We start from the raw sequence: 18,881 nt of genomic DNA, 5'->3' as shown, positions 1-18,881 counted from the left end.
CTAAAATTACAGACCTGAAATTGCAGAATATTTGAGAAAAATGCAAAGAACCAATAATAACTGGAAGAAGGAATATACATTTCAACCAGAAGCCAGCGAGTTGTAGCACAGGCAGGGAACCAGGACACGAGAAGGCAACACACGTATAGGCGTACATTTAAAGCTTCAAGGTAGGAAATTAATAATCACAATAGCTCAGAAAGCCCAAGGGGAGTAATGTGAAGCACGCTTTTGCTGCGGCCTGGAGTGCTGCTAAGGAAGCAGGCTTTCTGCTCGAACTGGCCGTCCAGTTGGCTTTCTCGACTGCTCTCTGGCAGCCTTGGCATGTTTGCTGAAGCTGCTGCTCGGGTGGTATAAGTGAACAAGACTCGTGGTTTCTGAGGTTGAAACACGTTGTAGCTATCTCAACAGCAAACAGCTCCGCATTCTTCTTTCTGTGCCATGTTCCAGATAACCGAATGGAGTGTGTCATTGGCGTTCCGAGTCATAGCTCTCTGTAGCACCATTTTATCTGACAGACGCTTGTAAACCGGACGTAGTCCGTCACAGCCTCTGGCAAGTTGGGCTTGCTCTTTGGTGGGGCTTGTCCCGTGCAATGGCTGCATTATATTTGCATTACGAACCAGGGCCACGTGGACAAAGGCTGCGGTTGGGCTTCTCGTCGGTAGAGATTACATGAGATTATTTAGCCCGTATTGCAATGTGCATGTGGTCCACATTTCAAGAATGGCGTTTGAGAGCCCAACAAAAGTAGCTTGGAGATAAGGTTAACAGTCGGACGGCTTTTACCACTGATAGGCCCTCCACTCGACCCTTTGTGCTTTTCCACAAAGTTCCCCACTGCAGTCCCCATGCATTTCTGCATATGGTTTGAACAGTCCTCTTTTTCCACATGCATGAAGCCATACACTTTTGCTTCATTGATGGTGTTGTGCGATCAGCTGTCCCCACCACAAAGCATGGCTGTGCATCTAAGGTCGTGAAGTGAAAGGGAGCGCTGAAATAAATCATTGCCACCTCTACTTCCATCTAGCCAGCCTTCGACAAGGTGTCCTTTTTTGGCACGATTGCCGCGATTTTGGCACGAATGCCACGCCTATCTGTGATATGCATTCGTCTGCAATATGAGCTGCAATACGCTGCCCGTGGTGGAGGTGGTCCCAACACTGCATATGGAAGCAACCGCATGTGAAAAACTGGCGAAGTAAACACCCTGTCAATTATGGGGACTTATTAAAGGAAATTCTCGTGTGTTCGCACTGCTGTGCCGCCCCCTTTGACCGTTGCAGCTCATATTGCAGGCAGCTGCATGGCCCCAGGTGTGCCAGCTTTCATCAAAAGACACTGCATTGCTCCCTGGGTTACCATAATTGTCAACTTTATCGAGGTTCTTGACTACATTGGCACATTTTGCTAAATATCCAGTGCAGGCTTGTGTTGCTCCTGCTGGATTTCGTTTTGTTTTGAGGAGCGGCTGAGAGGTCTTGTTGCAAAACACCCATATGGTTGAAACCCGCAATAAGAAAATCGCCAGGGAAAGTGAAAAAAATTTGCTCACAGGAATTTCAATGGCGCAAGAATGAGACAGAAAAGACAGGGATAATGTGCGTGGTACACAAAGCACAAAACCTGACGAAGTGTCATCAGCGTCTTCACGTGTGGCTATGCAGCAATTGGTTTTGCTCTGCATTAGCCTATGCCATCATGCCCGCCCCAAGGGAGGGTAGGGGGGGAACGCCCCCAATTTGCCAAGGGCTTGTATGTAACGCGCACTTGTTTGCCGTAACCTAAAAAATGAAAAGTACTTTACTGTACTGTGCACCTCACTCTTTTGTACAGAAATACAACTTTCTCTCATTTGGAAAAACAGATTTACTCCCAATGCATTAAAGTTGCGATGAATAAAGAACGTCGCAGTTTCGCCCAAAAGGTGAAGCATCAGTTGCAATAGCAAATTAATAGACAGCTATTAAGAGTAAGGATAGTAGTTTTATAGGCTGTGTATAAGCTTGTAAACATTCACTTACTAACTGAGTTAATAAACATGGTGTCACGTGCACACAAGCAAACGTGAACGCTTCTCACTTGATGACCGCAGAAACTCTCAAGCAGAACGCTGGAGTGAGGAAGTGCGGTAGTAAGAGTGAGCGAATTGACCCTCGTGCTGCCTCTCACTTCAAAGCAAGCTAACCAACGAGAACACAGCATGGTGCACCTAGACGCATAGACTCTGTTCCCGTTGCAGATCGCTTTCAAGATAGGGGCCGCGCCGTATGCAGCAACTGCGGGAGTAGAATGCCTCTCCTGTTAACGCCAGTCCCACACGCAAGTTTTGGGAACTCCGAATGCCTGCGATGCAGCCCGATTTCTGCCCATCTCCGCACACGTGATCGCTTTCCTTTTAATGCAGCATTGTGATGAACTCGGTGTGTCTTTGCATTCGGCACTTCTATGCTGCTAGAGTAAACGCACAAAACGAGAAGACAGACGGTGGACTGACCTAAGCACACATACTGCAACACGTGGAGGAAGCGACGGCAGCTAAGCTTGAAGTGCGTATGAGGCGGCCATTTTTAAATGTCGATGGCAATAAGGTAACGCACATTTAGGGCCGTACTCGATTCTTATGTACACGCAATTTCAGGCCCCGTTCTATCGGAAAAAAAGTTCACGTTAGATTCGAGTAAATATGATAACTTTTATGGGTGCTCGCCAGTGATTCGAAAATATTTTTCTGCCTTGGGATTTCGTTATCGTCCCTGTTTGTTCATTTCTTGTGCTCTGCGTAGCACGTGCCCCACGAACATTAATCTCGAACAGGTTGCATTTGCTAGTGGCACCAACAACTCGTCACAAGCTCCATTCTAAGCCAAGTTTGCCACAGTTGCCGCACTGCACCTTTGGTTTTACAACTAGCCGTACTCCCACGTTTCCCATTCGATCGTCACAGTTCCACGGCACACTTGGCAAGTTGTAAATTTCATTAAAATGTTCACCATATCGAGGTTGACGATAGTGTACGTAGTGGTCGATGCACTTCTAGTACAGCACTCGCTTGTGAGAAAATTCACCTTGTGCTCCATCATATTTTTACAACTCGAACAACCACATAATAATTGACAAATGAAAAAAAAAAAAAAACTGAAGTAAGGCAAGTGCACAAATGGGGTGATAATAAAAGAACACCTCCTTGCCTTACAGCTCTGACTTACATAGTCAGGTTTGTTACCGATCTTCATAGCTTAACACTTTAATCTATGAGTGTTCCTTTTGTATGATGCATCATACGCATGACTGCATCCTGTTTGTCATGTTCATTAGGTATTGTGTATCACATGTGCTTTCAGGTGGTTTTTTTTTCTTCTTTCTTGTTTGGTTTCTTGTTTTCTCAGATTCTTCCTTGTTATAGTATATTGTACCCAAATATTGCATTTGTGATGAACTACTTAATTCTTTTGTTCAGTGAAACCAAAACCTTTGCAATAACACACTTATGATTATATAATCTATTTATATTCTTTGTTCGCAAATACTACCATATGTACTTGCCCTTCCTGTTATAATCCCATGAGGGATTGACAGTATGTGAAAATAAATAAATAAATAAACAGTAAAAGTCGAAGCAATGCTTGGCTTGACAGGTTTGTCGAAAGGTACATTCATCAACAGTGGCCCTCCCCATTAAGTGAGCACCATTCTGGCCCAGCGACATGTCCTTCTACGGTGCTCCCGTGTGTTGCAGGCAACTGTTGCTGGACTGTGGCATTGGGACAGCTGCCCAGCCCGAGCAGGAGAGCGTGGTGCATGCCCACCGGGCCCTCATCTTCTGCCAGCTGAAGGGCATGCTCGACATCCTGGAGAAGGACCTGCTCATGTGAGTGCCGGGGAGATTGGTAGCTCACTGTTGCCAGCTCTACTCTGGCTTTGGCGAGCACAGACCTTAGAATTTGAAAGAATGCTGCACTGAAAGCCAAAAAATACAAAGGTTTGGTGAAAAATACTAGAAATTATGTTTTTCAAGGTGTTGACTGTTCAATAAAGGTTCAGATATGAGGTTTATTAATGAAATATTCACTTAACAGCTGCTGATGATTCAGTTACTGCACGCACTTACATTTGCACTCCACTAATCCAGCATGTGTTGGCAGCTTCTTCGGGTGAGGCACTTTCGTGGGAAGTTCTGATGTGCTCGCTCGATGCAAATCCTTGCGCCACTAGACCCCTACATGCATCGAGCTGGCAGGGCATCGGACCCAAATTAACGTTGTTCTTTTTCTATTGCGTAGTGTTTCAAAAGCTGCCGACGGGAAACCAAATGAAATCGAGCTTTAGGCAACGCCAAAATACGATGCTGCCACAGCAAAACACAATGCTTGCTTCGTGCCACCTGCAGCAGGGAACGGCGGCACGTCTGGGTTATCGCCTATTAAAAGCGGACAGTATGCTTTTAGTTGCCCTATGCCCCATGCACTCTGAAACACATAGGTGATGCAATGGGATTGGCAGGGTGTCTACCAACCAGGAAAACCGGGAATTCTCAGGGAATTTGAATAGTCTGGAAATACTCAAGGAAAACTTAGGGAATTTGTGCTTCTATCAGGGAAAATTAGCTGTAACTTTATTGAAAGGGAACGAAAGTCGTGTTAAAGCTGACTCCAGTAACAAAGGAATCGCAACGAATCGTCATTGACGCCGTGCCATCGGCACGATGTATTGCCAGAGTAGGTAATGACCGATTTTTCGGACATGCCCGATAATTCGCACGGCTTTGCGGCACCACCACGTACTCCATATAGTCAGTGTATATTGCCCTGACTGCAGCTCTGAAATGGCATTAATCAAAGCCACCACCGCCGCCATTTTGATTATCTCGCCGCCTCGAACCGGCACTCTCGCACGCAGATCCACTGGCCGCCGTAGCCACCACCGCGGCAACGTTAGGCCTAGCTGCTTCTACGTTTGCTATTAAGCTTCTTGCCGTGCGGTGCCGTGTTTTTCATTGAAAGAATTCGCCGCTGTCAGCAATGGCACCGACTCCGGCTTTGTAATCCTCGTGATTGGCTTCGAAGCTCGCAGAACAAAGCGCGTTGCGTAATACCAATCTCTGAAAGTTAGCTTCGCCTTATTACAGCAGTGTTAGGCGGTGAAGCATAACAAGCATGGGAAGGGGCAATTCTCACGAAACACAGTATCTATTCCTTAATCATACACGCGTGCACCCCTGTCTCCTGTCACAGTACGAGCACTGGCATGCCTAATAAGTGTACTGGCATGCCTTAAGAGCTTTTTTGGACGTGCCTGTGGCAATTTTAGCCCTTAAGGGCAGGTAAAGACATGCATTCATTTCTTTCAGACTGCCAGATTTTTCGGATGTTTTTGCGGCCCCTAGGGAGTCCGAAAAATCGGACGTTGACTGTACAACTGACCAAGAGGATGCTTCAAATAATCGATAGGGTGAAAGCAAGGCAGAAGGAGGATGAGAACAGAAAGGACCAACGCACTGAGGAAGTAACGGGAAAGGAAGTGTGCCGCCGCCTCTTTGAAGGAGCTTGAGCTCAAAAAACAAAGTGTTGGCTGACACCGAGATTCAGGTGTCCTCATCCAAACCAAAATAAGCTCTTTAAAGCAGTGAAACCCAACACTGAGATGTTGTGTACGGGATAAGAGTATGTCACGACAGTTGAGGTTGACTGAGAGAGAATCTTAGTTGTGACAAAGTTCAGGCCTCATACCGATGGACTTGCTATCAGTTGATAGAAATAGCTCATATTCAAAAAAAATATTTACTTATGAATGCATCTCCTTTTCATTCGAATTTGAAAATGTTTGACTCAATTTGGAATGAGTTTTACGATTTTTTTCGCTGTGCATTTTACTAACACCTTCCTTCTGTTTTCATTTTAAATAAAATAGATATTACTACTTACTAATAAAACTGGATTAAGTAATTTCTTTGTTTCAACATGCTTACTAGAGAGTGACAGCATCGGGCACCATGGTGTCAGCCTGTCTTGACATAAAACAAAGTTCTGGCTCATTCGGGGAATTTGGAAATGCCAACTTGGTAGACACCCTAGATTAGCAGCGATAGCTGTGAATGCAATGTGTGACGACCCGTGAGCAGATTTGTTGCTGATGCTGGAAGCGGGAACTGAGTGCGCACCAGAGTTTTCATGGGAGACGGGCCTGCAATTATTGTGGGGAAGCTGCGGCAGCATGCGGCTACATTTCTCGATTACATGCACCTCGCACCTTTTCTTGTTTACACGGGACCTAGTGGCTGGAAAATGTGTCATACGATCACAGTTTGGCTATGTATAGAACGTTGGTGCTAGAAGTTTGATTTCCGGGAACAGTAAAAAAGAAGCTCAACTGTATTGGGTAATTTTTTGTGTTCTCGATTGAGAATGTTCCTGCCAAGAAATCGTACGAAACAGGATCATATCAGTGGGGTTCCACTGTACTGCAATGCCATTTTTTTTCACGTTTGATAAAAGGTCCGAGCAACGCTGTGCCTAAGCTACCACCAATGTCATCAGTGGCGGTTGATAAGAAAGGAATAGAAACGAGCCAAAAATATCTGTACTGGCCCCGTCCCTCTAAGAGAGAGTACAAAGCCTCCCAGCGTTCCCGTGCGTACAGTACAGCACCGTGGTACCGCTCTTGCACCTCGTCGATCCCGTCTTGTCTTCGGTGCAGGGCACACATGAGCAGCGTCAGCTACCTCCGCCTGGATGGCAGCGTGGCCCCGGGCCAGCGACAGGCGCTGGTCCAGCGCTTCAATGCGGACCCCTCCATCGACGTGCTGCTGCTGACCACGCAGGTCGGTGGGCTGGGCCTCAACCTGACTGGCGCCGACACGGTCATCTTCGTTGAGCACGACTGGAACCCGATGAAGGACCTACAGGTGCCCCCTTTTGCACTTGTCCTTCCAAGGCAGAGTAGAGCCCCGTTGGCATGCTCATTGAAGAGGCACAAAATTGTGTGAAACACGTCCCCCCCCCCCCCCCCCCCCCCCTGTAGAAGAGGCATAAATTTACTTTCAATGACGTGGTCACACATTTGAAGAAGGGTGCAAGGCTTTTTCTTTTTCTTCCTTTTTTTCCTATTAACCTGGGTTCTCATGGGGTTCCGTATGTTTGCATCGTGATACATTCTCGGAATCTCGCATTTTTCTAGACAGTGGGCTGAGCGGGTGGTGTGAATAATGTTGCAGTGAGCGTTCAAGATTTTCTTTTCTGAGAGACGATGCTGCGTTACAGTTACAAGCAGTTTGGCTCAGAAAGACGGGGCATGCAGGACGACATCATTTTGTCCACCACTGCGTGTGCGGTGCCAGTTTTCCAGGTTGCTTTTGTGCGCCCTAATAGTCCTCTCTATTGTCCCTTTTCACTAACATCCATAAGATGAACTGTACAACCCGTCTCAATACTAGCTTTGGATTTATGAGGCAGGCACGAATGTGTCATGGCCCAGTTGCATGTATGGCGAAGATGAACGGCAGGGTAGTGTCACGAAAACTTGCCATGACCCTTTAGATTTCAGAATCTTATTCATCAATGGCAAATTGCACCGAATCTGACGATGAAACTGCACGGACAGTGCTTGCTCATTATCGTCAGCGCCAGCTACGCACAGAGTGGTGATCGAGTCACGTGATGGACAGTCCTTTCGTCAGTCACGCATATTGGCCTTATGATAACCCACTTGCCATAAAGTTGGCATAGCCCTTCTGTATATAGGAGAAAAGGGGGAAGGCATAACTTTCTCTGCAATAAATAAAAAAGTGTTCCAAGCACAGGTCCACTATTAAGCTGATAACCGCATTGGTATGTAGTACAACAGAATGTCACTAATTCATTAGTTTCAGAGAAAAAAAAGTGCTTGATTCTATTCAACAAGAAAGTTCTGTTGATAAAAAAAATATTTTCTGGATCTTCATGTACAGTAGAACCTCGTTCATACGTTTTGGTAAAATACGGTGAGAAAAAACTTACTAACTGGAAAAATGTACGATCCGAAGTAATTAAAAAATTTGACAGAACTATTGTTGGCATCAACGTAATGCGAAGCATCGCGCGGATCGTTGCGGCACGAGACGGCGACGCGCATCAAGCTGGTTGTGCTTCGGCTGCCCGAAACTCGTTTTATTGTTTTCTTATTGCATGGTGTTATAAGGGGGGACACTGCTATGTAAATAAGCTTCTTTATTTTCCCATATATACTAATCAAACTCGTCAGTCTTATTGCTATCTTTGCACTGATTTCAAATATGTACTTAGTTTTGGTGTAGCTCAATTAGTTCTTAAGGTAAATAACATTCAATTACCTTTGTTTGCGGCCTCAATAAAAAATAAATGAGACAATAAAAAATTGTTTGTAAGGCATGGTTAGATAGCACAAGGAGTAAGGATTGAAGTACTATAGCAAACATTTTTTTGATGTGATCATTAATAGATACTTTACAACCCGTGGAATGTAAGCCCACAAAATGTGGCAACCATGTGGCACAACATGTAGCAAAACAATTAATTTCTGAAATGAAAGGTAAGAAATCTGCTTGCTATCTTTCACAGAGTACACATTAGACTTCATTCTGCAAAAAGAATTTCAATTCTAACTGTTCTAGGTGTTGAGATATCGAGGCCTCAATATTGCATGGAGTCAAAAATTTGTGTTTTGAGAAAAATTGCAAAAAACAAACAGCGCAAAATTTAATGAAAATTAACAAATTTTTTGCACATGTTTACACATGTACATTCCTAATAACCACCAGGAATGTAGTCTAATTGCCTGCTGCTGTTTAAATGTCTCTTCAGTGCCCCTTGAACACTGTCGGCCGCACGAATTGCTGCAGAGGTCAAACTTTTTTTTTCACATAGTGCTGCCACGTCTTGTTGCGGAGACCGCGGTTGGAAATGTTCATCACCGAAAAAATATCATTAAGTGCTGTCTGCTGGTTCCCAGTGCACTGCATAGCACGCGTAGCCAACATATTTACAACGAACAGGTTCACCGTGTGATCGCCGCTTACACGCGGCGAGCTCCACAGGGACGCGATGTCTCTGCAGTTGGAACATGAGAGCGCTAGTTTCACAGTGAGGCCGTATTCTCACTCACCTTACTTGAACTCAATGTTGCCGCTATCACATGCTGTGCACTCTGCAGGCCTCAAAAGCTGGTTTTGCAGATCCAAATTGATGATCGTGAATGCCGTCTCATCAAGCACTGTCGACCACGCTGCCGTCTCGGTTAAAACAATCCGATTTCCGCTTCGTCGCTGCCATTGACGCGAGTTCCTGGAGTTTTTCCTCGGTTCGAATCCTGTTCTGCTCCACATCGGAAGGCTGCAGCATCACCATGTCACGGCGGATGCAGACGCTGTCGGCTTCGCGAGCTGGCGCACATGCTGGACTCGCATCTTTGTCGTCAACTTCCACGCAATGTAGCCTCTACAACACCCTCGGCCCACCTTGGGGTAGTGCGACGACCTTTAACATTACCAACCATCTATTTCTTCCGCTTTTTGCCGAATTTGTGCAGTATATAAAACTTTCTCACTGACCCGGGCATTGTTGCGTTTCTCAGTAGCTGCACACAGTTCTTCAAAATGGCGTCTCACCATGACGGCGGCATGCGGGCTGGTTCGCTTAGCAGACGACACCAGCCAGCTCCGCCAATCGGGTGGTGCGGTCTTCTCACGTGGGCTCGTTCAGCCAATAGGAAACAAATAATGTGCTTTTCTTTATTGATTTATTTTGCACCATCCTATGGTTGAAACTGAGCGGCGGTGGCAGGAAACTTAAGCAGGAAGGCAGCGCTTTCAAACGAGACCGAGGTGGCGGCGATAGGCAGCACGAAACGGCAGCTGCGCGATGGGAAGAAAGGGCCGTTTTGGGGTTCATTTTGGCTGGAATTCAGCCGGAACTCATTGCGCAAATTATTATTTCACCTAAAATACTGATTCTAGAAACGAAAAACTTGGCAGATCGGTAGAAAAATAGTTGTAGATTTCGAAAATAACACTTTGAAAATCTATTTTTTCGAGATTTCTTTTATTTTTAAGATCCGTGTCCCACCTTAAGAGGTAGGCAGGAAACCGAAACGAAATTGAGCTGGTGGGCGAAGCCAAATGCCACCAAAGTGAAACATGATGCCCACAATGCACCGCCTATGGTGTGAAACGGCGGCACGTTTCGATTATCGCCTGCTAAAATCGTGCAGTACGCTACCAATGGCACTACACACCACATGCTGTAAAACAGACAGGTGAAGATGCTTATGCAATAGGTTTGGCGGCGATGGCTGTGAATGCGGCGTGGGACGACCCGGGCGGAGATTTCCTGGTACCGGAATAAGAAACTGCACGTGTCGTTTCCTTGCGAGACGGGTGGCTATATACTGTTCTCGATTGCGCACGCCTTGCGCCTTTTCTTGTTCATGGGATCTAGCGGCTGGAAAACGTATGCGATCGCAGTCTGCAGCAAGGAACGGCAGCACCCTTCGGTTATTGCCTATTAAAAACGTCTGCTACGCTTCTGACGGCACTATGCGCTTCGAAACAGATGGACGAAGATGCTTATCGCAATAGGATTGGCGGTGATACCTGTGAATGCCACGTGCGATGACCCCGGAGAGGATTTTCGAGTACCAAAATGAGAAACTGAGTGTGCGCCGGTGTTTTCATGTGAGACGGGCAAACGAGTATTGCAGCGAAGCTGCTGCTGCAGGCAGCTATATACTGTTCTCGATCGTGCACACCTCATGCATTTTCTTGTTTACATGGGATCTGGCGGCCAGAAAACGTATCATACGATCGCAGTTTGGCACCATACCGAATTTTGGTGCCGAAAAATCGTGTTTTTCGAGAACGTATGAACTGGTAAAAAATGAGCATAACCCTATTGGGTCATTTTCTTGTGTTCCCGGTTGCGAACGCTGGCACCGGAAAAACGTACATAATGGGAGCGTATCAACAAGGTTCTACTGTACTAGAACTTAGCTGTAGTTAGTGCCGGCACGCTAATTTGTTGTTCCCTTTAATAAGAGTAGATGATACTGTACATCTTGATTTCTGTGTCCTTAGGATGCTGATAGCTTGCTACATTCTTGTTATGCAATGTTAGCAGATTCCCAAGCATGTGCAGCACCATATTTTCTTGCCCAAAATTTGTAAGAATTAAATTTTACGAAAAAATTTGATATGCAATTCTATATTCTGCTTTCTTTTTTCTTCATTGGATTCAGCATTCGCATGCCCCTAGTAAAAACCGGGAAAAGACATTGTGAGCTACCACTATTGATAGAAAATCTTTCTAAGGCACGCCGGAAATAGGAATTTTCAAGGGGTGATGACACGTGTCCATCACATTCACTGTCCCCTAAGCTCCACCAATAGAGATAATTCTACTAAAGCGGTCATTATTGGGGTCATCTAGAGGTCAGGTATGTGCACGCTGACTGGTCTTGTTCGAATTATCTGGCCAATGCCGGTTTTAGGATCGAAATTACAAATGCTTAGGCCCTTAGAAATGTATAGGCACCATCTGGGGCCTTCGTTCACGATCAAATTAACCGGAAGCCTACCATACATCAACTTCATTCGCTTTAGATCTATTGTTAGTTGCAGTTTACAGAATTGTGATATCCTATTTTATTGCTTAGTTGCAGAGTTGTAAACTTGATGCTTGACCTTTATTTTGAGATGTTCAAAAATTTGAAAAACACATTGATGGCATAAATTTAAAATCCTCCTACTATAGTTACTACATGTTAACTTTCTTTTTTTTTGTCAGACTTCGTCAAAATCGATGCATTGGTTGATGAGAGAAGCAATTTCTTCGTTAGTGTGTGTTTACGTAGGCAGCTAGCCTCCAGAGTTGAAGCTTCCTAAGCATGTCAACAGGTTTAGTTGCAAAACACAGGATCATTGTTGATTGTGCTGTAGTCCAGATGCTGAAATTTCAGTGTGCCCCCCCCTCTTGCAGGCCATGGATCGTGCCCACCGGATTGGCCAAAAGAAAGTGGTCAATGTTTACCGACTGATCACCAGGGGCACCCTCGAAGAGAAGATCATGGGGTGAGTGGGAAGGCCTGCACTAGAGCAGGGATAGTGAGAAAGCTTTGTAAAGCCAGAAACTTCAGGGAGCCTGGTGGTTGGAAAAAGTGCTAGATTCGTGCGACTGTAAGGAGTCATGGTTACAAGGCATGGATGCATTTGGATGACACAAGAAGGAATGCACACTAACATAGGGTGATTAGTGCAGTACTCGGTGATTCAAATGCGACAATTGGTCCACAGCACTTTCTTTGCCTCCTGGTGAGTGCTGGGAGTGAATCTGGGAGGCCAGATGCAGCCACTGTGACCACAATGCATCAGCTCGGGCGTCCCGAGCGTCTACAGACTGCACAAAAGCACTGGCCAACATGTGGGCCAGTTAACACGTTTGGGTCGCCAAGTACTCTACATTCCTTTGCGTTTTTGGGGGGGACCGTTCCTCGCCGTCCAAGTACTATCGCAAAGTTATCGCTTGGTGCGAGACATGCCTATGTTTATCCGGAATTCAGTTCAATTAATTCCTAATCTGACTTGAAGAAAGAAAGCACCTCCTGAAATATAAACAGACAAGTTCTGTATACAGAAGTTAAACTACCTTGTTTTCTCCTCCTTTCTGGCGCATTCCACAGCTATTCTCTGCTAGCTGTCAAGGCAGTACTTGGTTCTCTCGACCGCTTGCTTGTTGTTGAGGATGATGATGGTCAGTCGCATTTGGCAAGTACTGCTGTGCTTGCAAAAACTTAATTTCCACAATTTGTATTACTGGGCAGGTGGCCTTCGAAGTGAGTGTACGAGCACGACTAGATCTCGGTAGCCGATTGTGAGGCTCTTCAGCCGGTCAATCGCTTTCCAGCGGGCAGTACGATATAAAAGGTTGGCGGTTAGAACGCCACCATCGGGAGGTTGCGGCTTCGTTTATATAGTGGCTGATTACAGATAGCAGCTCACGATGACGTTCTACTTCTTTAACTTTTCACTTTTCAGCATAAGTGATGGACAAAGCGTAACTTCTTGGTTCTTTGTACATCCAACCTTGTGTTACTGATGCCCAGAAGTAATGGCAGGACCTTTGGCAAGGTTTATTATTTATGCGGACGATACGGTATTTTTTCTGCCGGTAACAATATTCATTTTCTTATAGAACAGTGTAACAGTACAATGAAATCCTTAGCCACCTTACTCGACTCGCTGTAATTCTTGCGTTCTTCCGAAAAGCTGGCCTTCAGCTGAACTCCACGAAGTGTCAATTCGGGCGCCGTCAGATTACCGTGTTGGGACACCTCATTGACGCATCCAGTGTCCACTAGATCCGGAAAAAGTTCGCGCTGTACACAGTTTCCCTGTGCCACGTTCTGCTTCTGACGTGCGCTGCTTCGTCGGCCTGTGTTCTTACTTTTGCCGTCTCATCAAAACCTTTGCCGACGTTGCTCAGCCCTTCACAGATCTTCTACAGAACAACACGCCATTCTCATGGGGCCCAGAGCAGGCTCACGCATTCGCCGCTCTCGTCAGGTTTCTGACCACCCCTCCCATACTTGCCCACTTTGATCCATCTGCACCGACCGAAGTGCACTGGCCATGTTGGACCAGGAGGCCCTTTGCATTCTTGATGTAGTTTGGGAGTCGACTCTTGCCAGTAACGAACGGTCACAGTTCGCACGAGCCATACATCTGTGCAGCAAGCAAAACTGAAACGCGCGACCTGCTCAGTTTTCTTCTGTTGCATGCACTGCCCTGTTGATCTGATATATTGTTTGATGGCATCTGGCAAAAGTGTCCCATTTCAAGTTCATTGGCATTAACTATATTTCTGATGGCGCTAGAAGTGATGGCATTTTCATTAGTAGAAGTGCACTGGAAGGGGCAGGGCAGAGCTCATTGTTCGATGTTAGGGGTGTGCAGGTACTCAAATAACACCGAATCGAATTGAGTAGTGAACGTTCGAATAATTCGATGTGCGAATCGAATATCTACTATTCGATTCTTCTAATATTCTGTATTGTCATATTGTAAGAACATTTACTTGGTTGTTATATAAAGCAATTTGTAATATCTTGTTCAATATATTAAGGTTCGACTGTATTTCTTGAATGGCAGTATGTTTACAGGCACCCTAAAATGTTCTAGCAATAAAACCTGTTTGTTGTGTCGCACAACGCAGGCTGCAGAAGTTCAAGCTGACCATTGCCAACACGGTGATCACGCAAGAGAACAGCAGCCTGAACACCATGGGCACCGACCAGCTGCTCGACTTGTTCACGCTCGACTCGGACGGTGCCAAGGCGGACACAATGCTGGACACTGCGCAGAACTCCTCCGCGGGCCCATCGCGTGTCGGCATGAGAGGGGTGCTGGAAAGCCTCCCCGAGCTGTGGGACTCCTCCAAGTACGACTCCGAGTATGACCTGGGAAACTTTCTCAGCACACTGAAGCCTAAGTGATGGAAGGTGCGACACCTGTGTGGATTCAGTTGGTGTACAGTAACTGCTGCTAATGACAGTCGTGGGGAGTTGGAGGGGGGGGGGGGGGGTCTCTCGACGGACAGATTCGCGGGTGGCCATGGCTCAACCATTTGCAGGCTCCATTGTGGCCCAGTTTGCTGCACATCGCTGTCGACCAAGTCAGCAGTGTAGTGGCAACGCATATTATTCATCGGTAGATTATGATGGCCATGTTGCAACACAGACAAAAGAAAGTGAATTGTCTTTTATGGCTTCGTCGAGATCCTGTGGTGTTTACAGTTTCGGTTGACTATCTGTTGTGACTTGACAGTGATCTTTTTGGTTACACATATTGAACTGGGCAGCAATGGAAGACAGCCTGTCGTGAATTTGTTGCAAATGTGTGTGAACTTGTGACACAGGACGTGGTGAGTAGTAGTGCATTCAGTCTTGTGACTATGATGGTGGTCATTGGGCAATAAGTGCTGGGCGGAGAGCTGGGGTTGCCATGTCCATCTAAGCAAGGCTTTGTGAGAGAGTAGTGAGCTTTAGCACCTGTCTATTCCGGGTTGTGGGAAGGCAGACATTTTCCCAGCTAAGTTGGTGTTTTGGATGACCATTTCTGGCAATAAATGGAAAGATGGGATGTCCGTGCAAGAGGACACGGTGCATTTGTGGTCATCGTCAAATTGTGACATTGCATTCCGTGGGACAGAGGTTTAACACAGACTTCTTTAAGATTGTGGTCACTTGCTGCATGAACCGTGGGGACATTCAAAATGTGCTTAGTTTTCTTATTGCCACCAGAATGACGGTACCCTTTGTAACTAACAATACCGATTGCCAGTGTGTGTGCGCATTAAGGGGTGCGCCTTGAGCTGTTTTTACGTGTCCTAATGCGCCTCTATTGTGGTGCGTACGACTGAGTGCTGGCGATTGTCGTACTTGCGCAAAAATGCCAGCAGTGCCAAGTGTCAAGTCGATGCATGGAGGAAGAAAAAAAACTGAGGAGGGGCCCCGACGTCACTCTTCGCGAAGCTAAAGTGACGCCAGAAGTCGGCACTACTCCGCCATCGCGTCAGGCCAGGTTCTCCTCTCTTGTTTACATTTCTTGCCTTCGCACTACCATAGGCAAAAACACGCCAGGATGCGCACCGTAGCGATTTGACCAACGGTCCAATCGTGGTGTATTTCATTGCGATACAACCTATGCAGAGCCCATCTGCAGTTTATCAGAACAAACACGCATGCCGGTCGTGGCTTCGTCGGAATCATTTTGCTTTGCTGAACACGTTTCGGGTGGCCACTCACAGTGAAGGTGTGACAAACCAGAGCGCACTGACGAACAGTCCGGCAGAGAAGAACGTCGATACACGTTTAAATACACCAACTTTGGCCTCGCGGTAAGTGAAACTTCACGGAAACAAAGTACTGCAGTGCCGTACAGTAAATTAGTATGCATGTGAATAGCGTGTTGACTGGGTCTATGTACGTGCAGGCGTACACTCTTCTGCCAAGCCTTGTTCACTCTTGCGTCCACATCCGCGTCCACATCCGCAAACCACATCCGCGAACGTTTACTTCCCTGGGCCCCTCGAGCATGCAGATAAGATTACTGCAGTAAAGGGGTTTCGTCCCTTTATTACTCACAGCAGCCACCTCATTTCCATCCTTCCATGTGGCTGTTTTACGTGCCACAAATGCATCGTCCGCTGTCAAAAGCAGGAACACTGCACAGCTGTCACTGACGTGCAAAGTGTTTATCGTGCATAATCTGAAGCACAGCAGTTTCAGTCTCTGAGGACACATTAGCATGAATCCACCGAAGACGGGGAAAATATCCCCATGTCGTCTTTCGTCTATGGTGTGGTTAACGGTGTTGCATATGCACTCGTTTCACACTTTTTGCTTCTTCCAGTCCCACCTGGCCACAACAGCTGGGAGAGCACAATCTGCATAACACAGTGCAGTACAAGACACGGAGACTAACGCAATCTAGCAAACACGACACCTTTGTCACTGTACTAAGCCCATGGAACAATCTGTGTGAGCGCACACGACCATAACAAAGCTGCCATTGTGACCCAAGAACATGGCCGCCACAGGGAAAGAAAGAAGAAAAAAAAGCAATGAAAAGGAGAAAATACACGTCAATTCCTCCACACTTTTCTCCTAGCGCGCGGAGGTGGTAGGGTCTCTCCTCAGTTTTTCCCTTCCTTCATGTATCAGTGTAAAAACGAGCCCATTGGGCACTTTCATATCTCTTGTCGGATTCGCATGTGTAGTCACCCGGCAGGTTTGTGGCATGACTTTGTCATGTTGTGCAGCTGTGGTGCCAGTTGGCTTGTAACACTTGTAACCGACTGGAACAGTGTTCTCCTCCAGTTCACCAAGGTTAGTGTGTGGAAATCTTTGTCAGTGGTTCACCTCTGTGCATTGCCACGGTAATGTGTCTTTGGGGCTGCATTTCGCCGGAGCCATACACACATGTAGCTACTTGGGATGCCAAAGGTATTTTACTGTCAAGAAGCTTGTGCCTAAACTTAACTGAAGTTATGCTTAAACTTGGAAGCTTGAGCGCATTAGTGGTTACATGTGTGCATGTTCAGCTGATAATTCTGGATCACTTGTTGCATAGTGGTGACTGGGCTGTTTGTCACAAGGTGAGATCTTAATTGTCTGTCACAAGGTTAGGTTTTTGGATAGCTTGACCTCTGTACTTGCTTTATCTGAAGAACTAAGGTTCTTATAGCAGAAACTATCTGTGCAGGCAAGCACTGCAAGTTGCTCGAGTCTCGCACAGAGCCAAGGCTTTCTTTTTTAAAAATTGCAGTAGGTATAAGGGTGAAAGGTAACAATTCGAACCTTAATGTTTTTCATTGTAAATCTTCATTGTAACAAAGTCAACTTGTAGTAAAACCTGTTCCAGAGTGTATGCGAGTGCTCGCAAATAGCTTTATAATGTATTAAGTTATGTATTTATTTCAGTAGCTTTCTTGAAACAGATGTGCTTGTTTATTTCTTCTCTTCCATCTTAAGCTACCTGCAGTGTAACTTATGTTCAACATTTTGAGTGCTCTATCAACTGCCATATCATATTCAAAGAAGTAAAAACAATGAAGACGGCACACGTAGTAATATAAAGATCCGCACCGAGAGGAGGCCCTCCTCCTCATCTGGGTAGCAGTGTGCACCACCCAAGCTCATTTCACCGACCGGTGATGGACCTATAAGTGGAAAGAAAAAGAACATTGGTAAAGTTGATGCGCATTTCTCTCTGGCTCTGTGGGATGGGGTGTTTGTTCTCTCAGCAAAGCCTTTGTCTGCCTAGATTGCCAAAAAGGCTGGCAGTGAGTTCAAACATGTATACTCATTTTTGTATGTGGTGGTATCGTTTGTGGTTGTCGAGTCCTTTCATGTGCCACGCCATATTACCTGTATTGTCTTCTTGGCCTGTGTTCTCCCGCACGCAGTCTGTGCCACATCTTGCGTGTAACGTTTTGCCGTCCGTGAGTGTTCTTCATAAGTCGTAAGGGCACTCGTGGTGGTCTCTTTTTTGTTGAATAGAAATTGGTCACACTTTAGAAACGCGATGCATTGTGCCCCTTAGTGATGTGCAAGGCATCGTTTCCGTCTTGGCTGTGTGAAGCTATGAGGACGATTTGTCCGGCATTTGTGCTTTTTCCCCCTAGGAAAGTGCAGTATGTGAGAGGGGAAGGGGGCATTGCCAATGCATGTGTGCATGGTGAGCAAGTTCATTGCCAGCACATGCAAGTTCATGGGTGGAAGTACACTTTTGTTGATGTCCATTTCACTGTGATTTTTGTCTTTGCAGTCTAAATGAAATGTCATTCACAATGATTGTGTGTGTGTGTGTTTGTGTATTCATTTGAAAGGCATCGGCAGAGCTCATTACTCTGCGTATTGGGAGAACTCTTGCTTATCCTCGAGACGCTTTCACTCGGTGGCAAAATTGTCTGCACAAACCAACCGTGGCTCGTACAACTCCTTGGAAATAAATGTGCGCCTTGAACTCATTGAAAACCTGGCATTGAGGGTGACTTTTGCGCATTCAGAGTGACTAAACTCCGCATTGGAGCCATGGCACAGATATCGGGAAACAATTGGGGGTATGTGAATACTCTTATCAATTAATTAAATAATTCGATTCGCAAATCAACTCTCTACTATTTGGTTTTTCCCTATATTCGATATGGGGTACCTTGTGCTCGATGCCACCTAAGCTAGCATTTCACTTCGTTTTCGGCGCAAAAATGAGCGCCGTAGATGGGCCGTCCTGGCTGATGTGGTAGCAGGCTTTGTCACCACGAGCGCTTCACAATGTCGGCCTGATGCGGGGGATCGCACGCGCCACAGTACCC

At 46.1% G+C, this 18,881-nt stretch overlaps 1 protein-coding gene across 2 annotated transcripts in view; it reads left to right on the top strand.

Annotated features, from left to right (window-relative positions):
* Hel89B (histone acetyltransferase 1) overlaps window positions 1–18,361 on the top strand; it is a 328,644-nt gene extending 310,283 nt beyond the window's left edge. For both annotated transcript variants that reach the window (XM_055068322.2, XM_055068321.2), the window contains exons 36-39: window positions 3,743–3,874; window positions 6,700–6,907; window positions 11,988–12,079; window positions 14,220–18,361. In XM_055068322.2, coding sequence (XP_054924297.1) covers window positions 3,743–3,874; window positions 6,700–6,907; window positions 11,988–12,079; window positions 14,220–14,499 — 712 coding nt within the window. In that variant the 3' untranslated portion in view covers window positions 14,500–18,361. The remainder of the gene's footprint in view (window positions 1–3,742; window positions 3,875–6,699; window positions 6,908–11,987; window positions 12,080–14,219) is intronic.
* The last annotated feature ends 520 nt before the right edge of the window (window positions 18,362–18,881 follow it).

The sequence above is a fragment of the Dermacentor andersoni genome, chromosome 8, assembly GCF_023375885.2.
Source record: "Dermacentor andersoni chromosome 8, qqDerAnde1_hic_scaffold, whole genome shotgun sequence".
Taxonomy (NCBI): Eukaryota; Metazoa; Arthropoda; class Arachnida; order Ixodida; family Ixodidae; genus Dermacentor; species Dermacentor andersoni.
Note: the sequence above shows the minus strand (reverse complement) of the source record. Positions and strands in the feature narration are given on the sequence as shown.